The sequence below is a fragment of the Ursus arctos genome, unplaced genomic scaffold (genome assembly GCF_023065955.2).
Source record: "Ursus arctos isolate Adak ecotype North America unplaced genomic scaffold, UrsArc2.0 scaffold_1, whole genome shotgun sequence".
Taxonomy (NCBI): Eukaryota; Metazoa; Chordata; class Mammalia; order Carnivora; family Ursidae; genus Ursus; species Ursus arctos.
The window spans coordinates 91,278,662-91,301,098 of NW_026622763.1; the positions used below are offsets into that span (position 1 = coordinate 91,278,662).

The 22,437-nt window shown below is 56.9% G+C and overlaps 2 protein-coding genes across 2 annotated transcripts in view; both read right to left on the reverse strand.

The window, feature by feature from the left end:
- Nucleotides 1–1,410: 1,410 nt before the first annotated feature.
- CRYBA2 (crystallin beta A2) lies at nucleotides 1,411–4,402 on the reverse strand. The gene is made up of 4 exons (XM_026490231.2): nucleotides 4,242–4,402; nucleotides 3,306–3,447; nucleotides 2,015–2,157; nucleotides 1,411–1,558 (listed from the first exon to the last, which is right to left on the reverse strand). Exons 1-4 carry the CDS (start codon nucleotides 4,400–4,402, stop codon nucleotides 1,411–1,413), a joined length of 594 nt encoding a protein of 197 aa, XP_026346016.1.
- A 9,701-nt stretch (nucleotides 4,403–14,103) lies between these two features.
- CFAP65 (cilia and flagella associated protein 65) overlaps nucleotides 14,104–22,437 on the reverse strand; it is a 32,314-nt gene continuing 23,980 nt past the window's right edge. Inside the window, exons 22-31 of the mRNA XM_026489397.4 lie at nucleotides 21,009–21,200; nucleotides 20,750–20,908; nucleotides 19,465–19,608; nucleotides 18,870–18,983; nucleotides 18,581–18,688; nucleotides 16,594–16,796; nucleotides 16,177–16,305; nucleotides 15,172–15,657; nucleotides 14,381–14,518; nucleotides 14,104–14,276 (exon numbers count right to left, since the gene is read on the reverse strand). Of these exons, the coding sequence (XP_026345182.3) occupies nucleotides 14,183–14,276; nucleotides 14,381–14,518; nucleotides 15,172–15,657; nucleotides 16,177–16,305; nucleotides 16,594–16,796; nucleotides 18,581–18,688; nucleotides 18,870–18,983; nucleotides 19,465–19,608; nucleotides 20,750–20,908; nucleotides 21,009–21,200 (1,767 nt within the window). The 3' untranslated portion in view covers nucleotides 14,104–14,182. The remainder of the gene's footprint in view (nucleotides 14,277–14,380; nucleotides 14,519–15,171; nucleotides 15,658–16,176; nucleotides 16,306–16,593; nucleotides 16,797–18,580; nucleotides 18,689–18,869; nucleotides 18,984–19,464; nucleotides 19,609–20,749; nucleotides 20,909–21,008; nucleotides 21,201–22,437) is intronic.

The window sequence follows — 22,437 nt, forward strand, 5'->3', positions numbered from 1 at the left end:
GGCAGTGCAAGGGAATGAGGGCCCTGCTTTGACTGCCCTGGTGCTTTTCCATAACACCACAAGCATTTTCAGTGGTTTCTCCTTGAATCCTCACGACCCTGTGGGACAGACTAAGGCAGGGATCAGTAGCCCCATTTTACAAGTAAGGGAGTGGGGGCTTCAAGGATGCTATATGATTGGATCCCAGGTGTTCTGACTTCTGGTCCAGGGCTCTTCCCAAGGGAGCAGATGCCTGACTTTGCACATTCCCTTGGGAATGGCTCAGGTCCAAGTCTGACTGTTAGCCCAACATTGTCCTACCTCCTCTGGGCTCGGGTGATGGTCTGGGCCACTCCTCCCCATTGATAGGTCCACTAGGGGCTTGAAAACACAAGCATCCCTGAAAGACAGAATGAGGGGAGTCCCAAGGGCCTTGAGGGCCCTGCCTATGTGGGATTGAGAGTATTGTTAACTGGACCAAAGAGGGAACTGGGTAGAAACTGCGTTGGTGCCGGGGGCTCTGGTGGCTGCTACCACTCAGCCCCAGCATGGCTGTGGGCTTCTGCCACCTGCCCCAGAACCCAGACTCACTGTGGTCAGTGGCTGAGGGGTGGCCTCTCCAGCTCACCAATCCTTTGAAGAGAGGGGAGGGAGAAGAAGAATGAAGAGAGGGTTCTTTGGAACAGCTGAGTGGAGGGGTATGAAAATGTTTTGTCAATGCTGGAGTTCAATATCATGAAGGGGTTGTTGTTCAGACAAAAGGTCTGGGGGCTCCACTCAGAGAGAGAAAGTCTCTCCTTCAGAAGGCCCTGGGAGGCAGTGGGACCTCCCGCTCATTTCTCCTCTTACAGCCTTGCTTTTCTATAAGGCAGAGATTCTATAAAGCTGGGAAAAGGGTCCAGGCTTTACTCTGGATCCTTTTGGATAGGGAGCCAGGGTGAATATAAAGGCTGGAAATGCTCTGGGGGTTAGGGAGAAACCCAACTGAGCCCTGCATAGAGTTAAGGAAGTCCTGCCGTGCATGCTTGTGCCTGGCCCAAGTGGTTGAAATGGAGCTATGAGCCCTGCTGTAGGACTGCGCCCAAACCAGAGAATGGCAAAGGTGCCATGTGTGCTATGGTACACCTGGCCCAAGCTGATGGCCCTTTACCGTGAGGGGTATGGGACTGGTAGTGTTTCACAGGATCCCCAAGATTCTTACCAGCAGTTTTCTCAGCCCTATCAAGGTCTAGCCACATACATTCTAAGCCAGTTTATGTACTCCATAGTCAAGAATCCTGAAGCCTGAGAGGAGGGTCATGTTGGCAGTAAAGGACCTTAAGAAACAGGATAAAGATCACAAAGCAAGACACCAAGAAAGAGGCAAGAGGGGCAGGCAGGTTCAGGAGCCTTTATTGAGGGTCCTCAGGGGAGGTGTCAGGGCTGTGGAGCTTAGTGCTGGACTCTTCGAATGGACTGCAGCAGCCCGGTGTGGGCCTGCGTGCCAAATTCAGTGTAGGTACGGAACTCCCCACTGTGCCGGTCCCGCTCCAATACATACTGGTAGCCCCGGTAGCCTGGGTACTGGTAGGCCACCCACCTAGTCCAGTGAGAGCACAAGGGTGGTAAGCAGACTCTGCCCCCACCCACATCAGTGTCCCCCATTAGTAGCCCTCCTTTCTCAGCTCACACCCCCACCCACAATGAAGCAAAACCATTGCTTCAGTTTTCCCTACATGGATCTCTTCCTGCCCTGCCCACTGCTCCAGGTCTTCTTATCATGGTCCACCCCTTGTCCCCCTTCCCAACCTCCATTTCCTCCTCATCCATCTTTTTAAATACCCCTTCCTCTATCCCCACACTGGTTCCCTGACTCCTATCTCCTACTACCTGCCCCCCACAGTCTGTCTCCATCATCTCACTTCCCCCTGTCCCCCAGTCCCCAACATCTCTTTACCATGTCTCGTAGCACCCCATCGCCTTTCCCAACCCCCCTCCCTGGTGCCCATTGCCTCCCTTCTCTTCTCATCTCTTTTGTTTCAGTCCCAGGACTCACGCTCCAGAGCTGACTTTGAGGGAACCCACATCCTTGCTGGCCCAGCCCATGGAGGGCAGGGATGGGTAGTCATCACTGAGTTCAAACTTGCTGCCCTGGAAGTTCTCCCCCTCAAACAGGGTCACACGGCTGTCACTGTGATTCTGAGGCACAGGAAGATGGGGGTGGACAGGTCAGACTCTCCAAAGAGGTGTTAATGGGTACATTCTCAGCCCTGCTTTCCCCACCTGGCCTCCCAACACAGCTGTGTAGACACTTTGGCTCCACAAACATTTCCAGAGATCCCTCTGTCAGGTCCATAGCAGTCTGGGAAGCTGGGATGCTCAGAAGTCCCCAGCCTAGTCCCTTCTATGGCTTTGGGTTGAGGTGGTGAGACTGAGAGTTTCCCAGAGACCCTTCCAGGTCAGGGCTAGAGGGTATCTTGTAATATGGACCTATTTGCAGAAGGAAAATCAGAGATCCTGAGAGAAATTTGGCCCATTAACCAAGACAGTTTTCCTAAAGGTCTTATTGACTATTCAATCTGCCACCCAGCACCTTGAGTACAGCCTCTCACAGGATTGGGCACAGCTAAGGGATGCCAGATGGCAGAGTCAGAACAGAGAAGGGAGGGCATCAGTGTTGGTTGAGTCTTGCCTTCCATAGCCCTAGAGCCTTGCCCTCCTGGAATGGAGAAGCCAGGCTGAATCAGCATTTGCTCTTTACCTTCTACCTCTCAGTCCCAAGCCTCAACAGTAGGGTAGCTAAGTCAGCACAAGTGAGAAGTGGGATCCTCCCCTCCAGTGACTCATTTGATTCATTGTCAACCCTTCCCCTGCATACATACACACAGAGACTGACCCTTTTTACCAATGATTCCTGAATCGAGTTCTAGTCTCATCTTCATGTTAACTCTTGTGTCCGAGGGCAAAACACTTTGCCCTTCTGAGCCCCATTTGCACACCTGTATATGAGGCTAACAGCAGCCACCTCAACTTTACAGGACTGTGTGATGACAGAGGCTGTTGCTCACAGGTGTGGAGGACACAAAGTGAGGAACAGTAGGTGGTCAAGACTGACCTCGGCTCAGTGCTGTCCGTGGTGCTGATTTTGGACACCTGACTTAGGCCCACTTCCTGAACTTGGGGAGGCGCTTCTGGTTCTGGGAAGTAATGCCGCCACCACCCATCTAGGAATTGTATTTACACATCCCCATACAGTGACTAGACAGCCTTTCTGAGGTGCCATGGTGGGGTCAGGGCCTGGAGCTAGGAGCTAGGAGGCAGAGAGGGAAGGGGAAGGCTGTGCTTACTGCGCAGAGCACTGGTCGGAAGGAGAGCAGCTGGTCACTGTGGTGGCCGCCACTGCCACTCCAGGCACTCCAGCGAGGATAGTCACCCTTCTCCAGAATGAACTGCTGTCCCTGGAAGTCGGGGTACTCAAAGGCCACCCAACTGGGGAAAGATAAAGGAATGGGAGGCATCTGCCCCAGACTCACTCCTTCCTCTCCCCCAACCCCCACGGTGTTCGGTGTTCGAAAAGACTGACTGAGAAACCAATTATTTTCTCCAACCCCAAGCCCTCACCCTGACATACACAGCTCATGGCAATCTGGCCCCCTCTAGAAGCTAAAAATACTAGACCACCTGCTATCCAGGGTTTGAGGGACCCAGGCTTCCCGCTTAGGCTCCTCAGGTTGGAAGGAATTTCCGGCTTCTGAAGATCACCTAACCAAGGGTTCCTACCTCAAGGATTTAGGTGTCTGCAGAGGTTGGTGTAGGAACCCTCCCACCTGCAATAGCAGTCTGTGATAGCAACAACCTGCGACAGTCGGGGGCCTCAGCTCTCCTGAGGGCTGCGCGGGCTCTCAGAGACCAGGGTGGAGCGAGAGGAGGGGATTTGGCTTCTTTTATTATACCAAGCGCAGAGCCATCTAACTCTGACCAGAGAAAAACTCTGGGGAGGAAATAACTACACTGGGAACCGCTCCAGGGTTCAGGCTGGTTCCACGGGGCGCCCGCAGAGGGTTGCCTCTCGCCTTTATCCCTTCAGTTCACACGGTGTGTGTTGTGGCGCACGGGGAGTTCTGGGGAGGCCAAGGGGTTCCCCATGCAGGTCGGTCTCCCTCAGGCAGGGCTAACAATCTGGGAAACGGAGGGCCGAGAGCTCAGGTCCCAGGCTTGGAGCTTAGGTCAGGGGAGCCCGGCGCGGCCCAACCCAGTCCGGCCGCGCCTGGACCATCACTCACGCGCCATTTTCCACCTTGACAGAGCGCACCCTGCGCAGGCTTCCGCGCTCGGCGATGTTCGCGCAGTCGCTCAGCAGCCGGCAGCGGCGGCCCTGGAAATCCTCCTCGTCCCAGAGCGTGAGGCTGGCGGGCGCGGGGCCCGGCGCGGGGGCGCTGCTCATGCCGCTGCGGGCGAGAAGGGCGGGACCAAAGGTTCAGCGTCCCGCCGGGCCCATGTCCACCCAGCCCGGGTGGGGGGTGAACACCGGGCTGGACCCGGGCTGCAGGCGGCTCTCCTTCACCTCTCCCTCCCCCGCCCGGGAGAGACCCTGCCCCAGCCCCGAGTATTCACCGGGTGGGGTGAGCGCTGTACTGACGGAAAATGGAGAGGCTGCGCGGGGGCCGGGCGTGCGGGGCTTTATACCGGGCCTCGCCCCCCTCTCCGCATTCTCTCCCCCTGGGTGGGGGAGCTGAGTCAGCGGGCAGGCTGAGGTCAGTTCTGGTGTCCTCTGGGGGAGCCCAGGCCTTTCCCGCAGCCGCCAATCTGGCCCCAGCCCTCGGGGATCTCACAATAGAAAGTGCTGAGGCACACGTCCCGCGCCCGCTGCAGCTGAGGCTGACTCCGCTTTTCTTTTTGGGGGCCTGAGCCAGGCAAGGCACACCCAACCTCTGGGCAGAACGCGCCCTCCCTGGCCCAGACCTTTAGTGATGGAGGTACCAGGCCACTCTGGGGCCTCGCGGCTAAGACCGCGAATTCGTGACTTGAGGCGCGGGAGTTCTTCCCAACGTCTAAACTCCACCTCTTCCTCAGGCCTACGTCGAGGCCTCTCTTTTGGGCGACGCTGGGCAGGGTCAGACACGGCTCTCCGCAAGCGACTTTCCTCACACCCCTCCGTCCTCTTTCCCACTGTGGCTCCTTTCCTCCCAAGCTTGAGTTCCCAGACCCGGCTCTGCGCTCCGGGAGTTTTCTTACGCGGAGGGGCCAAGCGAAGGCAATGACCAGGACTCGCCGCGAGGCGGCGTTGAGCTCAGGAAACGTAAACCGCCCCAGGGAGGGCGCGATTTCCGAAGCGCTTAGAAATAATAGTAGCTACAGGGGTGGCTCACTGTGGTAGGTAAAATGTTTCAACCTCAGCGCTACGCTCCCAGTCGCCAGACGGAGCTCCAGGATCTGGGGACTCTGGTCGGGGCCTGAAGGTCCTAGGCTCTTGTCCTCAATCACAGTGCCGCGTGTGGTGGGGAGAAGGGTGGAGAGTGGGGGAGGGAGAGGAGGAGGAGGAAAGGCTTGGGGCCTCAAAGGGAAGCCACAGGGAGGCCGTTTCCACCCAATTCACAGCCTAATTTCCTAACCATCACAGCTACCAATAGGCACCAAGACTTCTGGCAAAATTGTGAGCGTTCCCTAATGGAGGGGGTATTTCAGCAGAAGTGAAGGGGAGAGTGAGAAGGGAACTACTATTTTGTTGTTCCCATGAGCCAAGTGCTTTCTTTATAGACTCAGCAACAGTCCGGTGAGGTAGGCTTGGACATATAGACGTGGAAACTGAGGCACCAGGGGGCATAGGGCCTCTTCCACATTCCCACAGCCAGTGTCAAAGCAGGATTGGAACTTAAACCCTTTGACTCCAAAGCCAGTGCTCTTACCACTCAACACCTCGTGACTAAAAGGACTCAGAGGCCAGAGGCAGCTGCCCCAGCTCCTGGCAGTCTACCATGCCGGCCAGCCGGCCTTTCTCCCAACCGCCAAGCCCATTCCCACCTCGGAGCTTCTGTTACCTGGAGTGTCTTAGTCACAAGATCTTGGCAAGCTGGCTCCTTTGCTACCTCCTGGGTGATGCTGTTCCTGGCATTTACTGTTCATCATATCATCCTGTTTTCTTGATAGTGTTTATCACTCTGTAAAGTTGTCTTCTTCATCTTTTGTTTAGGAGTGTTTGTGGGGGCACCGAGTGTCTCCCTTACTAGAGTGCAAGCTCCATTTAAGGGGAAAGGGGCTGTGTCAGTCTTGCTCTTTGTTATCTTCAAACGCAGCACAGTATTGGACACAGAATAGGTGCTCAATAAAATGTGGGTGAGGGAGGGAACAAGGTGGACAGGCTGAGCCAAATGTCCATGGGGGAAGGGGTATAGAGGAAACTCCCCAGCGAGAGAGCAAGGGTAATGGTTTGCCCACTCTACCAGCCCCCCTCCCGGCCCCAAAATTCTGGAGTGCTGAGAACACGCATTGGGAGCCACTGGAGCGTCCCTTGGGTCTCTCTTCTCACTGGTGAGGAATCGCTATTGAGGATCATAAGGTGTGTGAAGGTGAATGTCAAGAGTAAAGCGCCCTAAAACAGGAGGAGTGAAGTCCAAGTTAGGAAGGTTTGAGTCACTACCAAGGACCACTACAGCCAGGCTTGACTGGAGATGGTGTCGGAAGCACGCCCAGTCCCCTGAAGCCCTACCCCAGAGGGGTTTGGAGAAACACAAATAGGGTATAATTTCCCCTAAGTCCAGAAGAGAGAAATACAGACTGTCGACGGAGGCTAGAGCCCGTCCTGGGTTCTTCGCGTCCTGGCCCTTGCGCCTGGTCTCACAAATCGGGACTACGGACGTGGAGGGAAGCGAGAGCCTAATCTCTCCCCTCCCTCTCCCTCCCTCCTCCATCTCTATTGGGCGATTCTGGATTCGGCCGCCAGGGGGCGCGGGCGGGACGCGCTTGGTGGGAAGCCGGCAAGGTGGGGTGGGGTGGGGTGGAAGGGGGAGTTGGTGGGAGGCTGAGGTCCAAGCGGCGGCGCGCGCCGGTGGCGAGTGCGTCAGGCTGTGCGTCTGCGGGTGCGCGGGTGTCTCTCTCAGAGGAGGGACGCTGTGTCTGCGGGAGCTGGGGCTGGGGGCCTGGGCACGGCCCTGAGATCCAGGTTCCACCTAGGTGGGCAGCTTCCAATCCAGCTGTTGGCCAGACAATCATATGCTACAGGAGGGGTGTGTGTGTGTGTGTGTGTGTGTGTGTGTGTGTGTGTGTGTAGGGCCAGGGAAGTAGTGGGGAGGTAATACCAGCTGAGATCCAAATTAGAATTAGGAGTCCAGCTGGGACTTGGGGTGGGGACCCTTCGTGTGAGATAGGGCACCTTTCTAGTCTTAAATCCTGACCTTGGATCTGCTCTAAGAAGCTGTGAGGTACTAGCCAGCCTCTTCCCTCCTGTGTACCTCAGTTTCCTCATCAGAAAAACGGTGTGTGGGGTCCCCAGTCCATGGCCTTTAGTTCTGTCTGTGACCAGCTCTCTCAGAAATGGGCACACCCACCAAGACCACCAAGAGCCAGTTGCCTAGCCCTCTCTCAGGGGCCCCACATCCCCCAGACCTTCCCCCTGGCTCTGGGCTTCCAAGTCATGGAGAAAGGGAAGAAGGAGACACTGAAGGAGAAGGGGCTGTCTGGCGGCCCTGCCTGGTGTGCTAGAATGGGACTCTGAGATCCTTGTCCTTTTTTTGCGCTATGGACCCCCACCCAGCCTCCTTTCTCCATGAGGCTGATCCAGCTCCAGCCCCCCAGCTACTCCCTCAAGCCCCTCCTAGCCCCCTCCCCGCCCCCCAGCAGCTGGTCCTGTTTGTTTTCCCAGCTCAGTTGCTCTCAGAGCTTCCTGAAGGATGGAGGCACAGGTGGCTCTGTTTGTCAGCTCAGCACCCTCACCCCCACCTCCTCCCCATCCACAGCCTCAGCCTTTGGGCGTGGAGGGGGAAGTTAGGGGAAAAAACCCATGTCCCCAGATCTATACCTTTAAAAGAGCTCAAGACCTCCTAGGGATCTCATCCCCCTCAAAGAACTCCCCATCACCACCCTCTCCAGTCCATCTCATATGGAGACTTTTGTTCCCATAGAGAAATCTTTAGGACCACCTTCCCCATGGTTCTACCAAAACACAAATCCCACAAGGTACCTTAAGATCCCACAGAGAAACCCTCGACTCAGTCCTGTGTCCTCAGGACCTGAGACCCTCAGATCCCACTCAGATCCTATCCCATACAGGGACATACAGACCTGATAAAGAAACCCTCAACCTGATCCTGAGCTCCCACCCAGGTTTCTATCCCATATAAAAGCCCTGGGAATGCCCAGAGACATCTCCCTCACATAGAGCCCCCATCCCTGAACGGCCCTACTTCTCAGTGCTGCTGGGCACCTTAGAAGCACCCAGTGGCCAACGTCTTCTCCTTAAGTTGGCCTGCTCCGATCCCTTACCCCTCATTTCACTGGGAAATCAGCCAGGGCTTTGGTGACCAAAGATGCAAATTCTGTGAATGGCGCCCTCCCCCTTCCCTGGTGCCATCACCAGCCTCTCCTTTGCAGCTCTGCTCCTCCCTGCCCTGCCCCCATCCCAGGTCTGGAGCCAGGAACAGGCAGATGAGCACCTTCCCTGGGGCTGTGAGGTCTGGTCTCCTGGGAGACAGAGATAACCGAGTGAGAGATCAGCTCAGTTCAGGCAGGGTCCGACAGCTGGCCCAGAAGAGGGGGGTCCTTGCGGGGGTGGGAGCCCCACCCACACACCCGTTGTCCTTCCCCGCTAGAAACAGAGCCCCTGTCTCTGCCCCTTGGTGGGGACGCGGAGCTGGCTGCCATCCAGGGAGAGGGGAGGCAGCTCCCACCACCACCCACTCCAAGACACAAAGCCATGGGGCTCACCCAGGGCAGCAGGGAGAGGGCACGTGCACACACGCATTCACGCAGTTCCAGGCACACAGATCGCACACGCATCACAGGTGAGCCCTCTCCCAGGATTCTATAGACCCCCAAATTCACACTCATTTATGGGCAGACACTTGCTCACTCGTTCCTCAAACATTTAATAAAATGTGCCACGTGCCCCTCTGTGCTGGGGGCTGGAGTCACACACGAGTATGCCCTTGTGACTTACACTTGCACCTATCCCATTCCAAAGTCATCAGTCACCGAGAGGAGGAGAGAAGGCCGCTCAGTCATCTGCCCATGATCAGACAGACACCGGAGGGTTGAGTGCTCTGGAGTCTTGCACTGCTGCCTGGGTTCCAGTCCAAGCTCCACTGCTTAGAAGTGGCACTCTACTCCTCAGTTTTTCCCTCTGTAAAATGGGAACAATATTCTTAAAAGCTGTTGTGAAGATTTAAGAGCATGTAAAAACAGAACTGGCCTGCGGAATGTATCCAATAAATGTTAGCTATTACTGCCACTGTGGTTGTGGTTTTGACTGGCTTTGCTGCATGGTTTCCCCCTGCTCCCCACACCCCTGGGCCTGGCTGGGATGGAGGCTGGAGTCAGGGCAGCGAGCATAGCTCTGGGATCTGCATGCCCTTTCCCACGTTGGCCTTGAGGAAGCCAGCCTAGCCCTCAGGATGGGGAGACTTCCTGCCTCACCGCATTCAAGCCACTCCGCTCCTGATCTCAGTCTGGGAAGGTTGGGAGGGTCAGAGGGGGTATCTCAATTTCCTGTCCTCTGCCCTTCTGGAAAACACTTGGGAGTGGAACTGGAGACCTGACTTCCGGTCCGGGCTCTTCTGGCTCCATATGTGCCCTTGGGCAGGTCGCTCCCTCTCTTGAGGCCCCAATTTTGTCCTAACTGCTGATCTTGGAGGGGCCTCCCCACCCTGACTGCTGTGATCCTGTGATGCCTCAGGAAGGCTCCCTCCCCTCCCCTCCCCCCCCACCAAGCCAGAGTGAGGGGGCGAGTTGCCAAGGTCGCCATGGGGACTAATCTCTAAGAAGGTCAGTGAGGCTCTGGTCCTGCCTTGGCCGGATGGGGATTAGCACCTGGTTATGACCACCCCCCCCCCAACTGGTACCTCCACTCGCAGGTCCCCTGACTCTCACGGAGACCCTGGGTGGAGGCTCCAAGGCTGGGCCACAACCAGGAGGTGGGTAGAGGGTAGGTCAGCTGTCAAAGCTGTCTCTACAGCTGTGGCCAAGAGAGAAAAGGGCAGAGATGGGGTCAGACTCATGCCCCTCGCTGCTCAGTGTCCAGCGGGGCCTGAGCCTTGCCCCTCTTCGTCTTTTCTCCTTCAATGGGGAGAGATGGGTCTCCCAAGAGAGCGGTATCAGCCCTACCCCCAGCCCTGGCTGTAGAAGCCAGCTTTCTCTCTCCTTTCTTGGGGGTAATTTCCCCCAGTGTGGGGATGGAGGCTGTTTTCACTTGGTGGACCCCTACCTCCACACACACACCATGCCTTCCCCCTCCGGTACCCTGACCTTTGACCTGGCATCTTCACACCTCTCCATCTCTGGGAATTGCACATCTCTGGTTATGTCCGGTTGCCTCTGTCCTTCTTCTCTGGTTTCTCTCTGGTTGTCTCTGCCCTCTCCCTAGCTCTGGCTTTCACGGGCGACGGGGGAGGGCTGCAGACTCTCCAGGTCCTGAAATCTCCCCTGGGCCTCCCATCCCTCTGGTCCTCGTTCTCTGTCCTTCTGCCCTGCTTGTGTTTTCCACTCTCCTCCCCTCCCCATTTCTCCTCCGTGCTCTCCCAGTCCTGAGGCTGCCCACACTCCAATGGCTCAGTCCCTGTTTCTGCTTCCTCCACTACCTGTCCCCTCCCCCGCCCCGGGTGCTGACAGGGATGACAGGAAGCAGGCTCTGGCTGGGAGCAGGAAGGGGGAGGGGGAAGGGGGCCCGCTCGAACACCAGCTGCTGAGCACCCCCCCCCCCAAGCCCCGCACCTGCAGGCCAGCCTGGCGCCTGGAGTCTCCGCCCCTGGCCAGGCAGGGAGGAGGGACCTGGACGAGAGGCCCGATCCCAGGCCTTGGTCAGGAAATGCGGGTCTTGGGGATAGGGGGTGGAGGTCTGGGGAAATTAGGCCCTGGGGTGGGGGGGAAGGTAGTGGCTCTCAGTCACAAGGGCAGACCCAGCCCACAGGTGGCCTCATTCTTCCCAACTCCCCCCCACAAACCACCAAATGACAATGTGTGGAAGGAGGTCATTTCAGGGGGAGATCTCTTCATTGTGCAACCCCAAGATGTGAAATCCAAGCCAGAGGTGGGGAGCTCTAGCCCCCTTCCACGATTAGGGAGAGAAGAGGAAGCCCTCACAGACACAGGGAAGATGTGCCGGGGCCAGGCCTGGCCCCTGACAGGCAAATCATTCAGTGCCAGGTAAGGAGCAGAGGGCTGGGCCCAGGACAGAAGCCTGGCCAGGGAGGGCAGGGGGCTGCACACACCCCAGGCTGAGGACCCGTAGATGCCTCCCTCCCCAGGGCTACTGCAGTCCGCCCCCTCCCAGAACTGCCTGGAGTATGTCAGAGCCATCTTATCCCCTCCCCCTCCCTTTCTCTGCACAGAGGACTCAGCAGATCCCATGGGGTCTGCAGGTAGTTGGGTGGGGATGATGGGGGGGGTGTGGGGGGCAACCAGGGGACAGGTAGAAGGGACAAGCCAGCACCTCCAGGAACATCCAAAATGAAGCTGGAAGGGACCAGTGACTCCTGACCCTCGTTCTCTCTCTCCCCTCAGGGGGCTACCTCTGCCTGGGTGTGTGGTGGTATAGTCCGTACCAGGGATGCTTCCTCACTCTAAGGGGAACCTGGGGCTCCTTACTGCTGAGGTTGCCCTCCACTTAACGACCTACAACTAGCCCTGTCTCTGGGGCTAGACCAGCATCACCATCAATTTTGGGGAGGAGGAAAGGAGGACACCCGGAGTCAAAGGACAGAGACTCAGCTAATCGCTCAGACTGACTTCAGGCTGTGCATGGAAGCCTCAGTTCTAGACTCTCCAGGCAGGAGGCCAGGGTCTAGGGTAATCTGCACCCCTCCCCCATGTCAGATCTTAGCACTTTGAATCACCGCAGAAGGGGGGCCGGTCTGTCTCAGGTTTGGGTTGTGGCTAATGACCCATGGTCTCCTGCCTAAGAAGAGGGCCATTCAGACCCCCCCCCCCAGGCTGCATGAAACAGGAGGCCTTGGGATTATGGAGTTTAGGAAACATGGTGGTAGCTGTGGTCCCTGGGGACCCCATGTTTGTCCTTTTCAACCAGTCTGTCTGTCTCACACATGGAAAGACTGAGAGGGGCCAGGGAGATGGCAGGGAGTGACCCCTCAGGATGTCAGCTCCAAACCCATCTGGAGGCTCACACTTCATCTGGCTCTGGCTCCCCCAGCCCAGATCTTCCACACCTCACAGCTCCTGCTCCAACCCCTTGAGGGCCTCCAACTTCCCAGGTCAGTTGGCTCAGAATTATTGCCAGAAGCCCAGAAATCAGGATTTGGGGACCAGTGAGGCCCTGGCGGCAGGCCAGACCAGTCCCTCTCACTGGGCAAAGAGGAAAACCCAGGGAGAGGCTGGGAAATGACTTGCCCAAGGCCACAGAAGTCGCTGGCACAGAGCGGGACTAGAAGCTGGGTTTCTACCTCCAGAAGGGCTCCTGTTCCTGCCACGGCCCCTTATGCCACCCGCTGGAGCCTGCTCGGCGGGCCCAAATCACCCGGAATCAAGCCGGGCAGCCCTGGAGTTGCGGACAGGACAATGCAGGGCGGGCGGGGCCGGATGGGAGCCGGATCTCCCCTGGGAGCGGCGCACAGCCTCTCCGACCCGTATGGCGGCGGCGGCGGCGGCGGCGGCGGCAGGTGCCTGCGTGGCGGTCGGGCCCGGCCCCCGGGCGGGTGCTGAGAGGCCACCCCTGCCTCACGCGAGCCGAACGAACAAAACGCTCAGGTCCGGTTTGTGCGAGGGGCTCGTCGCGGGGCGGGAGCGGAGGGCCGGGGGCCTGGCTCTGGCCCTGGGTGATCTCCTGGTCCTGGTCTTCCGCGAGCGCAGTGCCACACAGCGCGCCGCTGGCCGCCGCCCTCACCTGCGCGCATCTGCGGCTGACACGTCGCCGGCCGAGGTGGCCACCGCAGGTGCGCACCTGGCCCGCCCCTCCCTTCCTCCCTTCCTGGCCACCCTTCACCTGGCTTGGTCCCCAGCCCACTCCCCCGAGCTTGTGCGGGAGCCTGGGCTCAGCGCGCTCTTATACGGCCGGTTCAGTCCCCGCCCCTACACACACGCGCGCGCGCGCTCTCACACACACACACACACACACACACACACACACACACACTCACACCTGTCCGGGCACCCGTTTGCTTGGAGCAAATATTGACTCAGAGGAGGCGGAGCGCCCCCACCCCCTCCCCGCCCCCGCCTGGGCTCTGGGGCCGGAGCTCTTCCGAGGCCTTGGCCGCGGGGGTGGAGTGGGGAGGGGTGTCGGGGACCTGGGCGCCTCTGGAACAACACCAGATGTCACTTTTCCACCCACCTGCCTGGAGGGGGGTGAGGAGCAGAGGACAGAGGCTGCTGGGAGGAGGTTAGGGGGAGCGGGAGGTGGGTATCCTAGGGAAGGAGGGACATCACCCGGGCTGGGGATTCAGATTCACGATGGGAGTCGCTTACTAGGGCCTGTGGCTCGCTATCTAGCTGTGACCTCCACCCGCGTCCCAGCGTCTAGCTCTTAGCCCTCCGCGACGTGCCTCGGTTTCCCTTCCTTCTTAACCTCTTAGCACAGTCCTGGGAGCCCAACAGATGCTGAGAAAAGACTGGCGATGGAGAGACCGAGCCTCGGAGCAGACGCAACGGGGAAAGGGGAGGGGTGGTCACCTCGCCCTGCAGCCACCTGCTGCGCCGATTAGGCCCGGAGCTCAGTGCCTGTCCACCGGGCAATGCTGGGGCAAAGGCCAGTTAGGCCCCGCCCGAAGCGCCCTCCACTGGGCAAACCCGGTCCGGCGCCCGGCCTCGAGCGGCCGGAACTGTGGCCCGGCGGCGCCGTGGAGTGGAGAAAAGCAACCTCCCAGCACCCAAGGCGGCCACGAGTCGTTGCAGTCCACCTCGGCCGCTCCAACCATCTGTCCCTCCCAGAGCGCGCTCGAGAATTCCTCCTGCGTCGGGGAAATAAAGTGGAGGCAGACACAGAAGGCTAGATGCTTTAGTGGCGGGGCTGTGGAGAGGGGGGCCCTGAGGGCAACAAGTCGGAGGGGCTGGGCCGTGACATCCTCTAAGAGTCGGTAGGGGGCGGCAGCGCCAGGCGGGGCACTTCGGCATGCGGCAGCCCGAGGGGCGCCGCCGAAAGCAAGTCGGGAGTCTCAATCCTGGAAGACAGAAAGCCCCAGAGAGAGGTTGGAGAGAGCCTTCGGGCCAAGCCTGCCCGCCCCTGCCGCCCCTCGCGCCCCTTCGGCACAGTCGGCGCCCCCACCTGGAAACGCTGAGCTGCGGCAGGGCGATGACGCGCGGCCGCGAGGTGAGCACCACCTCCCCACGGCTCGCCTCCACCATGATGTTCTGGATCATGTTCTCCAGCAGCGCCTCCTGCAGGTTGGCGAACGCCGGGAGCCTGAGGGGGCGGGGGAGGACGCGGGTGTCAGCACGGCCGTCCACGGCGCGCGCGTTCTCTGCGGGCCTCTTCCGTGCTGTACACTGTGTGCCCTGGGCTCTATCGACGTGGGTTCTCATTCCACTCCTTGCCCTCCCAGTACTTATAAGGCATCATTGTTCCCATTTTACAGACGCTCAAATTGTGGCTTCAAGGGATCAAGTTGCCAAACGGGATCCAAACCCAGGCAATTGTAGGTCCCATCTCAGGGCCAGGTTTGGGGAGAGGCATCGAGCTGTGAGAGGGTGCCCACGGGACTGGGTGGGGCTCAAGAAATCCCAACACAGACAGGAAGGGCCACAGAACAGCCCCAGACAAAGGCCCTCCAGGAAGAGGTGGCATTGCTCTCCTGGCTCTGGAAACCCATTGCTACCCCCTGAAAGTGGGGTGCTAGAAAATGTTCACAGTGGGTCTTGGAGGGAAAAACTAAAGCTCAGATAGCCATTCTGTAAATACCTCCCTGAAGGCCTTAAGCTACCAGCGGGATGTCCCTGGACGCTGAGCTGGGGAGAGCCTTGCATCCGGACAGAGGCTGGCCCCAGCGCACCACTGCCTCCTGGGATCCTTCTGCACACACCTGCCCTGCCAACCCTCGTCTGGGTCTGGCGGCTCACCGGCTGATCGTCTCCTTCTCATCCTGCTCTTGCTCCTCCTTCATTATGCCCTTCAGCTGCTGCTGCCACCGCCATTTCAGGGACTCCTGGGACGTGGGCTGCAGTGTGGGCTCAGTCCCCGTCCAGGGCAACTTCTCTTCCTTCTCCCCCAGCTCATCCTCCTCCAGCTCCCCCTTCCCTGTCTCCTCCTCGTCCATCTCCTCCTCTTCCTCCTCTTCCTCCTCCAGCTCCTCCTCTTCCTCTTCGCTCTTCTCCTCCTCTTCCCCCTCTTTCTTCTCCAGCCTCAGTTTGTCCTCCTCTGACTCCCTGTCTCTGCCAGCCTCCCAGCTGCTGGAGGATGGAGACAGGACTGGTGCTAAGTGCAGGGTGTTGCTCTGGGCCGTGAACTTGGCTGACTGCTCATTCCAGAACTGGCAGAAGTATGGCATCTTCTCCACCAGGGTTTGGTCCACGGCCTCATGGAAGATCTTGTCTTCCAGCAGACCCCTGCATGGCAGGGAGGAGAAGGTCCTTGCCAAGAGGCCTTGCAAGGGGACTTAGCACCCCCTGTGGGGCTCTGGCTTCAGAGTTCAAGGGGCATTTCCTGACTTCTATGTCTACAGATGGGAGCTTGATGGGGGAGGCCAGCCCTTAGTCAGTTGCCCTGCCCACCCCTCGTTTGGAGGAAGGCAGCTCTGGGCTCCGTGGGTTCTTAGAGGCAGAGCCAGGAGGTCAGAGTTACACAGATAAGGGACAGGAAACTCAGGGAGACAGTGAACTGGCTCAGACCTTATCTACTAGCCTTGGACAGGACAGAACTTGGGATCCAGCCCTGAGGATCCTTCTAGCAAGCTCCATTAGAGCTGCCCCATCCTGCAGGGCCTGGGGCCCCCAGTGGAAGGATCTTGTGAGGAAGTTCTATTTTTCAGGAAAGGAAGGGCTGGGACCTCAGGAGCCATGGGTGGACACAGAGCTGGCTAAATGAGCTGGTGAGTTGAGGGGGATGGTGAGGGTCCAGAGAGTCACCTGATAATGATGGTGAGACAGTCGATCAGGAGCTGCTTCTCCTGCTTGGAGACGGGGGACCCCTTGTCTGGGGAGTCTTCCTCCGAAGCCTCCAACTCCTCCTTGGGGTATTTCCTCCTCGGCAGCTCCCTGGAGCAGGTCATGACATGCTGAGTGGCCTGGGCAAGCCACCAGGCTGGGGGTGGGGTCACGAGCAGGGGCGGTGGCCATGCAATCATGAGAACATAGTTGAACTTGGGACAGCCCCTCACCTTGACCCAAATGTAGTGCTACTGCATTTGGGGACCAAAGCCCAAACCTCAGGGGCGGGAGAGGACCTGAAGAGGCTCAGAGTTGGAAAGGGAAGGAAGGAGGTGGGGCAGGAGGCCTAGGTGGGTTCCCCAGGGGGCAGAGACCCCTCCCTCCCTGATAGTTCACCGGTGCAGGAAGTGCTGGGGAAAGTCGGAGAAGAAGTTGGCCAGGAAGTAGTCGGTGGCATGAGCCCGGGCCGTGAGGCCCAAGCACAGCACGTCTGGCGAGGGCGGCTGGGGACAGAGCCAGAATACTTTCTTCTTTGGGATCTTAAGGTTCCAGCTGACAGGCCGGTTGAGAGGCTGCTGATTCTTGATGGGGGGCAGTGTCTTTAGAAAGGGGGAGACGTGGATGACAGGGGTTTGGGGACGTCACTCCCTCACCGATGGGTCCCTAGCCCCCAAGCAGGCCTTTTGAACCAAGTCGGAGTGTGACCGCCCCCATTGGCACTTCCATCCTCCCTTCTAGGAGGCTGTGCCAGCAGTTGGGGTATCTCTGGGAGCAAGCAAGGCCCTCTCCATCTATCCCAAGGCGATGGGCCTTCTGAGCTCACCTTGTACTTCCTCCTAGGTGCACAAGCTCTACAATACGCTCCTCCCTATGGAAGCAAAGAGACCCGTGCTCAGGATACAAGAAGCCTAGAGGGACTCCCCTCTTCTTACCCTTCCTGCCAACCCACGGGATGGGGGGAGGGAGCTGGAAGCCAATGCCTGGACCTGCTGCCCTCTTGATCTCACCCAACTCCCAGCCACACCCCCTTCCAGGACCTTCCTTAGGGAAGTACTGCCTGCACACAGGAAAATCAGATCACCCAACTGAAGGACAGAAAAGGAGATGCCACCAAATAGATGCAGGCTATAGCAAGGCCACCTGTCCTTCTGCCTTGGAGCTTTGCGGTTGGGTGAGATAAGGAAATTCTCTTGTTTATTAAGATTTAATTCAGAAATCCCTGCTCCCACACCCTGTGGACATGATTTGCATTCATAGTTGGGCCAGAGCTTCAAAAGGGAGCAGTGCCTCCCTGGGGGCTGAGTGTGGTGAGTGCAGAGGTGATCAAGGCTCAAGAATACCAGCACAGGGAGGCTGGGACACTGGAGAGGGCTGTTTTGTCTCCCGTTTACCCTCTGGCTCCCCTACAGATAGAAGAGCTGGCTTAGTGCATACTTACTGGGCGCCAGGCTCTGTTGTAGGCACTTTACCTGCTTTAACTCATTCAATCCTCACCACAGTGCGGTGAAGCAAGCACTATTTTACTTGCATTCAAAATATTTTTAAACTTTTATTTTTAACCTTCTTAATATGGAAACTTTCAAATGTATAGGAAAGTAGAGAGAATGTACAAAGAGTCCTCCGTTACCCACCGCCCAGTTTCAACAACCAGCAGCTCATGGCCAGTCTTGGCTCATCTGGGCCCCACCTCTGGATTATCTTTCTTTCTTTCTTTCTTTTTTTAAGATTTATATATTTATTTGAGAGAGAGAGAGAGTGAGCACTTTCGTGAGCGGGGGGGGGGGGGGGCGCAGCGGCAGAGGGAGAGAGAGAATCTCAGGCAGACTCCCTGCTGAAGGCAGAGTCTGACCTCAATCCCATGACTCTGAGATCATGACCTGAGCCAAAATCAAGAGTCAGATTCTTCCCCGACTGCGCCATCAGGCACCCCTGGATTATCTTGAAGTCAATCCCAGATGTCACATTACCCCTATTTTATAGTTGAGGGAACTGAGACGTTAAGTAACTTGACCTAGATCCCAGAACTAGAAATCATCAAAGCCAAGAATCAAAACTGGGCAACTTGTCTCCAGAGCCTGCCCCCGAAACCCCTGTCCCACACCGTCTTCCATCAGAAGTTGATGGTCTCCCCTCGGTCCCCAGTGCTCAGTGCTTAGCATGCCATTAAACACTGGCTACATGAGGCAGGGAATGGTCAGCCAGTCTTCTGTGTACAGAAGAGTTTCTTGGGGAGATGTTATGCTTGGTCTAATAAAAGCCAGCTAATCTAGGACAGACTGGCCAGTTTTGCATGTAAGACCACCTCATATCACCACCTCTGTCCCCTCTGGTAAGGCCAGTCAGAAAGATCTGTGGTGTTCAAGGCCCACTCTAGCCTTCTCACCTTCCCTTTCCTATCTGTGATGGTGAACTCCACTTCCTGCCGCACTTCCTCATCCTTCCACTCCTGTAGCTCCTTATGGTACTGATTCAGGAGTTTCTGTCGGTATACCTACAGCCCAGGACAAGGAGAGAGAAGGCCAAGGTCTAGAGGACCTGTGTGCTGTGGACCCCCCACTCCTCCAGAGACTGGCCCCTGCCTTTCTGCGAAGGCCTGGGGATCTCATAGCCCACCCACATCCCAGTACTGGGAGCTATGCTCCATCCTAGCTTCTCGCTGGTGAGGGTCCTACCTTGCATACCAGGTCCATGCTGTAGAAGCTGGCATGCACTGAGGCCTTCAGGGTCACCACAAATGGGATTGTCTCTTCAGGAGCCACCTTCCCTGTCATGGGACTCACAGACACCTGTTTGTTTGGGGGAAGGGGTCTCTGGAGCCTCACAGGAATGGGATAGAGTGGGATGAAATGGGGTGGGTAGGATGGGGTGGGATGGGATGGGATGTGGTGGGGTGGGGTGGGGTTAGATAGGGTAAGATATGACAAGACAGGATAGGATAGGGTGGGATTCAGTGGGATGGGTTGGGATGGGGTGGCGTTAGCTGGAGTGAGATGGGTGGGACAGGATAAGATGGGGTGGGATGGGATGGAGTGGGATAGAGTGGGACAGGATGGGTTGGGATTCAGTGGGATGGGGTGGGATGGAATGAGATGGGGTGCGATAGGATGGGGTGGGATTTAGTGGGACGGGGTGGGGTGGGATGGGACGGGGAGGGATGGTGGGGTGGGATGGGGTAAGACGAGACAAGATGGGATAGGATAGGGTGGAATAGGGTGGACCTGGAGCCCTGCTAGTGGTTCTGATTCTGCAGAAATAGGGGACTCTCACCTCCCCAAAGTCTAGAGGCTTCAGCTGCCACTCAAAGACAACTGTGTCATTCTTGGAGATGTTGTTGAGGAACAGCAGGCGGCTGCACTTGCTTTGCACAGGAATGTTTCCCAGGGAGATATGAGACTGGGACAGGAAGACGTTCTGTTGGTGGAGACAACACAACGGCCACTTTGGGAGGTGAAGAAATCATAAACACAGCAACTACTCCTGGATACTGATGCCTTCAGCAGGCCAGCCAGCATGGTAGGCGGTTGACATGCACTTGACCCTCACCACGGCCCTGTGATACACGTATTATCATCGTCCCCACTTTGCAGATGCGCTGTTAAGCTTTAGAGAGCATGAAGAATTTTTCCGAAGGTCTCTTACAGGCACCGTGGGGATAAACCCAGACAGTCTCACTCTAAAGCCTATGCTTTTGACCATTAAAATAGGCTTGGAAGGGCTGAGAAATCAGAATTTGCTTAGAGAAGACAGAACGAAAGCCAACATAATTTGAATCCCTGAAGGATGGCTGTAAATTAATGGGGTATCGGCCGTTGGCATCTTCAATGGGAACACAACAGTAGGGGCTCTGGAAAGACTGAGGCCACACAGAAGGGGCACTTTCTCTCTGTCCAGACCCTGAGTGTCTCCAGGGCTTGGACTTTGTCTGGCTCTTCCTCGTGTCCTCAGGGCCTCCATAGAGCTCATCACGCAGTTAGAGTCCAGAAACGGTAGGAATGGAAGGGTGGACAGGTCGATGTATAGGTGTATAGTGACTGGGTGGTTGTATGGACGGATGGATGGAGAAGTGGGTGGATGGATGGATGGATGGATGGATGAGTAAATGGGCATGGGGGCCAATGGGAGGAGAGGGATGGATGGGTAGGTGAATGACTGGGTCAGACGTCCCAACAGTGAGGTGTGTTTGAACTAAAGATGGGGTTATTGACCCTAAATATCTTACAGCAAAATCCATCTCAGTCCAGAGAGGGACTGTTCTGTATGAAGATAATACTTTATAGCCCTAAAATGGGAAGGCTTCCTTCTACCCCTTCCAAAATCCCCATCCCAATACCCAGAGCAGGAACAGCTATGGGCACTAGGTGGCAGGGTAAGCTTCTCATGGAGCCTGGTGCTGTCTGCTAGATCTCCATGAGGGCTGGTTCCAGGCTTCACCTCTGCCTCCCTCCCTTATCACCTCCATCACATTTCTTTCCCAGCTGCCCTCTGTGCTGGCCACCCGGGGGCCGTCAGGCTCGTCCTAGGCCTCGGGTCTTTCTACCTCCCTTCCCCTTACCTGTCCAGGAACCATCAGCCTAGAATGTATGGAGCTGTCGTCCCAAGAGGAGATGTTGTGGAATGGGGCTGTGTCCCCCATGACGTGGGGGTCATAGCCCACTCCCTGGAAGCGGATGATGGCTGAGTTCCATCCCACGATGTGTATGGGCACATCCACCTAGGAAGTTAGGAGGGTGGGGAAGGGACAGTTCAGAGCAAGGCTTGCTGAGGAGGCCAACGCCAACCTCCACCCTTAGTCGGGCCAGGCTGCTGCTCACCGTGTAGGTCTTGGCCTCAATAGGTGAGAAGACCCACAAGATCTGAGCAGTTGTGCCTGGCTGGATCTCCCCTTGGGGGTTGAGGCAGCAGAAGATGGGGTGATCGAAATTTTTTTCCTGAACCTGCGACAGGATGTTGGTCTGGATCTCGTATGTCACAGGCACCGAGCCACCGTTATACAGCTCATAAATCTGCAGGGGGGCAGGAATAAAGAAGTCTCCACACCAGCTCAGGGCTGCAATGCAGACAGCCTGGGATTCTGTGTCCACCGTGGGAGGGCGGGTTGATTTCCATGATGTCACCCTTCCAGCCCCAGAGCCCCCTAACTACCTCTGACTTCCCTATGGCCTGATCATCCAAGAAGTATGTAACTGTATTTTCAGTTTGGAACATTTTAGGATAATCTGTAATCCTTATTTTATTTGCTCTTAATTTACCTCTGCCAAGGTATAAGGGGACACCAACGCTCATGTCTCTAGTGTGGGGATTTACGGAAGTGTCCATGCATGCATCCTTCAGACCTTTCAGCACCTTCTAGGCTCTCGTTCTAATCACCCGGGAGCCTGCCACTTTCCCCATCTGCCCTTAGAGGCAGACCTGCTTAGAGGCAGATGAGGGAGGAGAAGGAAGCTATGATGTCCCCCAAGACTCTCTCCAAAGTGTGGGAATCACAGAATGTCCTGGAAGAAACCTGAGATCTTCTGGTCTAATCCTTCATTTTAGGATGAGAAAAATGGAAGCCAGAGAGAACAAACAGTTCGTCTGGATCTAGGTCTTGTCCCCTCATCTTTCCCAGCACTCACTCCTGAATATGCTGATTTTCTGTCTCTAGTCTGGGCCACCTCTGAGCTCCAGACCTGGGATCCAACTTCTGTTCCACAAGCCCTCCCTGCCCCCTCACCGGCCACTGATTGTCTCATAGACATCTCAAATTTGGTAAAAACCGAACTCTTCCCTAGAAAGCCTATTTCAACCCTCCAGTGTATCTCCTTTCAGTAAATGCTCAAACTAGGAATTCAATACCTCTCGATCTCTCCCTTTCTCCCACTTCCCCAATCTGGCCCCAGCAAGTCCCAATGATTCTGCCTCCAAAATGTAAATTAAATCTATTCACTTCTAACTTCTACTGCCCTCTTGTGGATCTGGGCCACCATCTGTCATCATCTTATGAATGAAAGAGGAAGCTTGGCCACAGTTGTGGAGATAAGTTGGAGGCACAATGGGGTCTCCAGGCTCCAGATCTGGGGGGCATTTTCCACTGTCTATGTTCAGGGTCTAGAGTGGTCTAGTCTCTCGGGAAAGCTCTCCAGGAGGCACTGAGTCTTTGCTTTCCCTTTCAAGGACCTGGGCTCTTACAGCCGTGGCAGTGGGATGGGGGAGGCTTCCAGGAAGCCAGTAGGTAGAGCGTGGTGGAGATGTGTACAGAGC

What these genes read in the sequence shown, in the direction of transcription:
- CRYBA2 (XM_026490231.2), bottom strand. Translation starts at nt 4,402, where the DNA reads ATGAGCAGCGCCCCCGCGCCGGGCCCCGCGCCCGCCAGCCTCACGCTC. An exon ending in GTCAAGGTGGAAAATGGCGC is followed by an intron (nt 3,448 to 4,241) that starts GTGAGTGATGGT and finishes ATCTTTCCCCAG; the next exon opens with TTGGGTGGCCTTTGAGTACC. An exon ending in CTCAAAGTCAGCTCTGGAGC is followed by an intron (nt 1,559 to 2,014) that starts GTGAGTCCTGGG and finishes TCACTGGACTAG; the next exon opens with GTGGGTGGCCTACCAGTACC.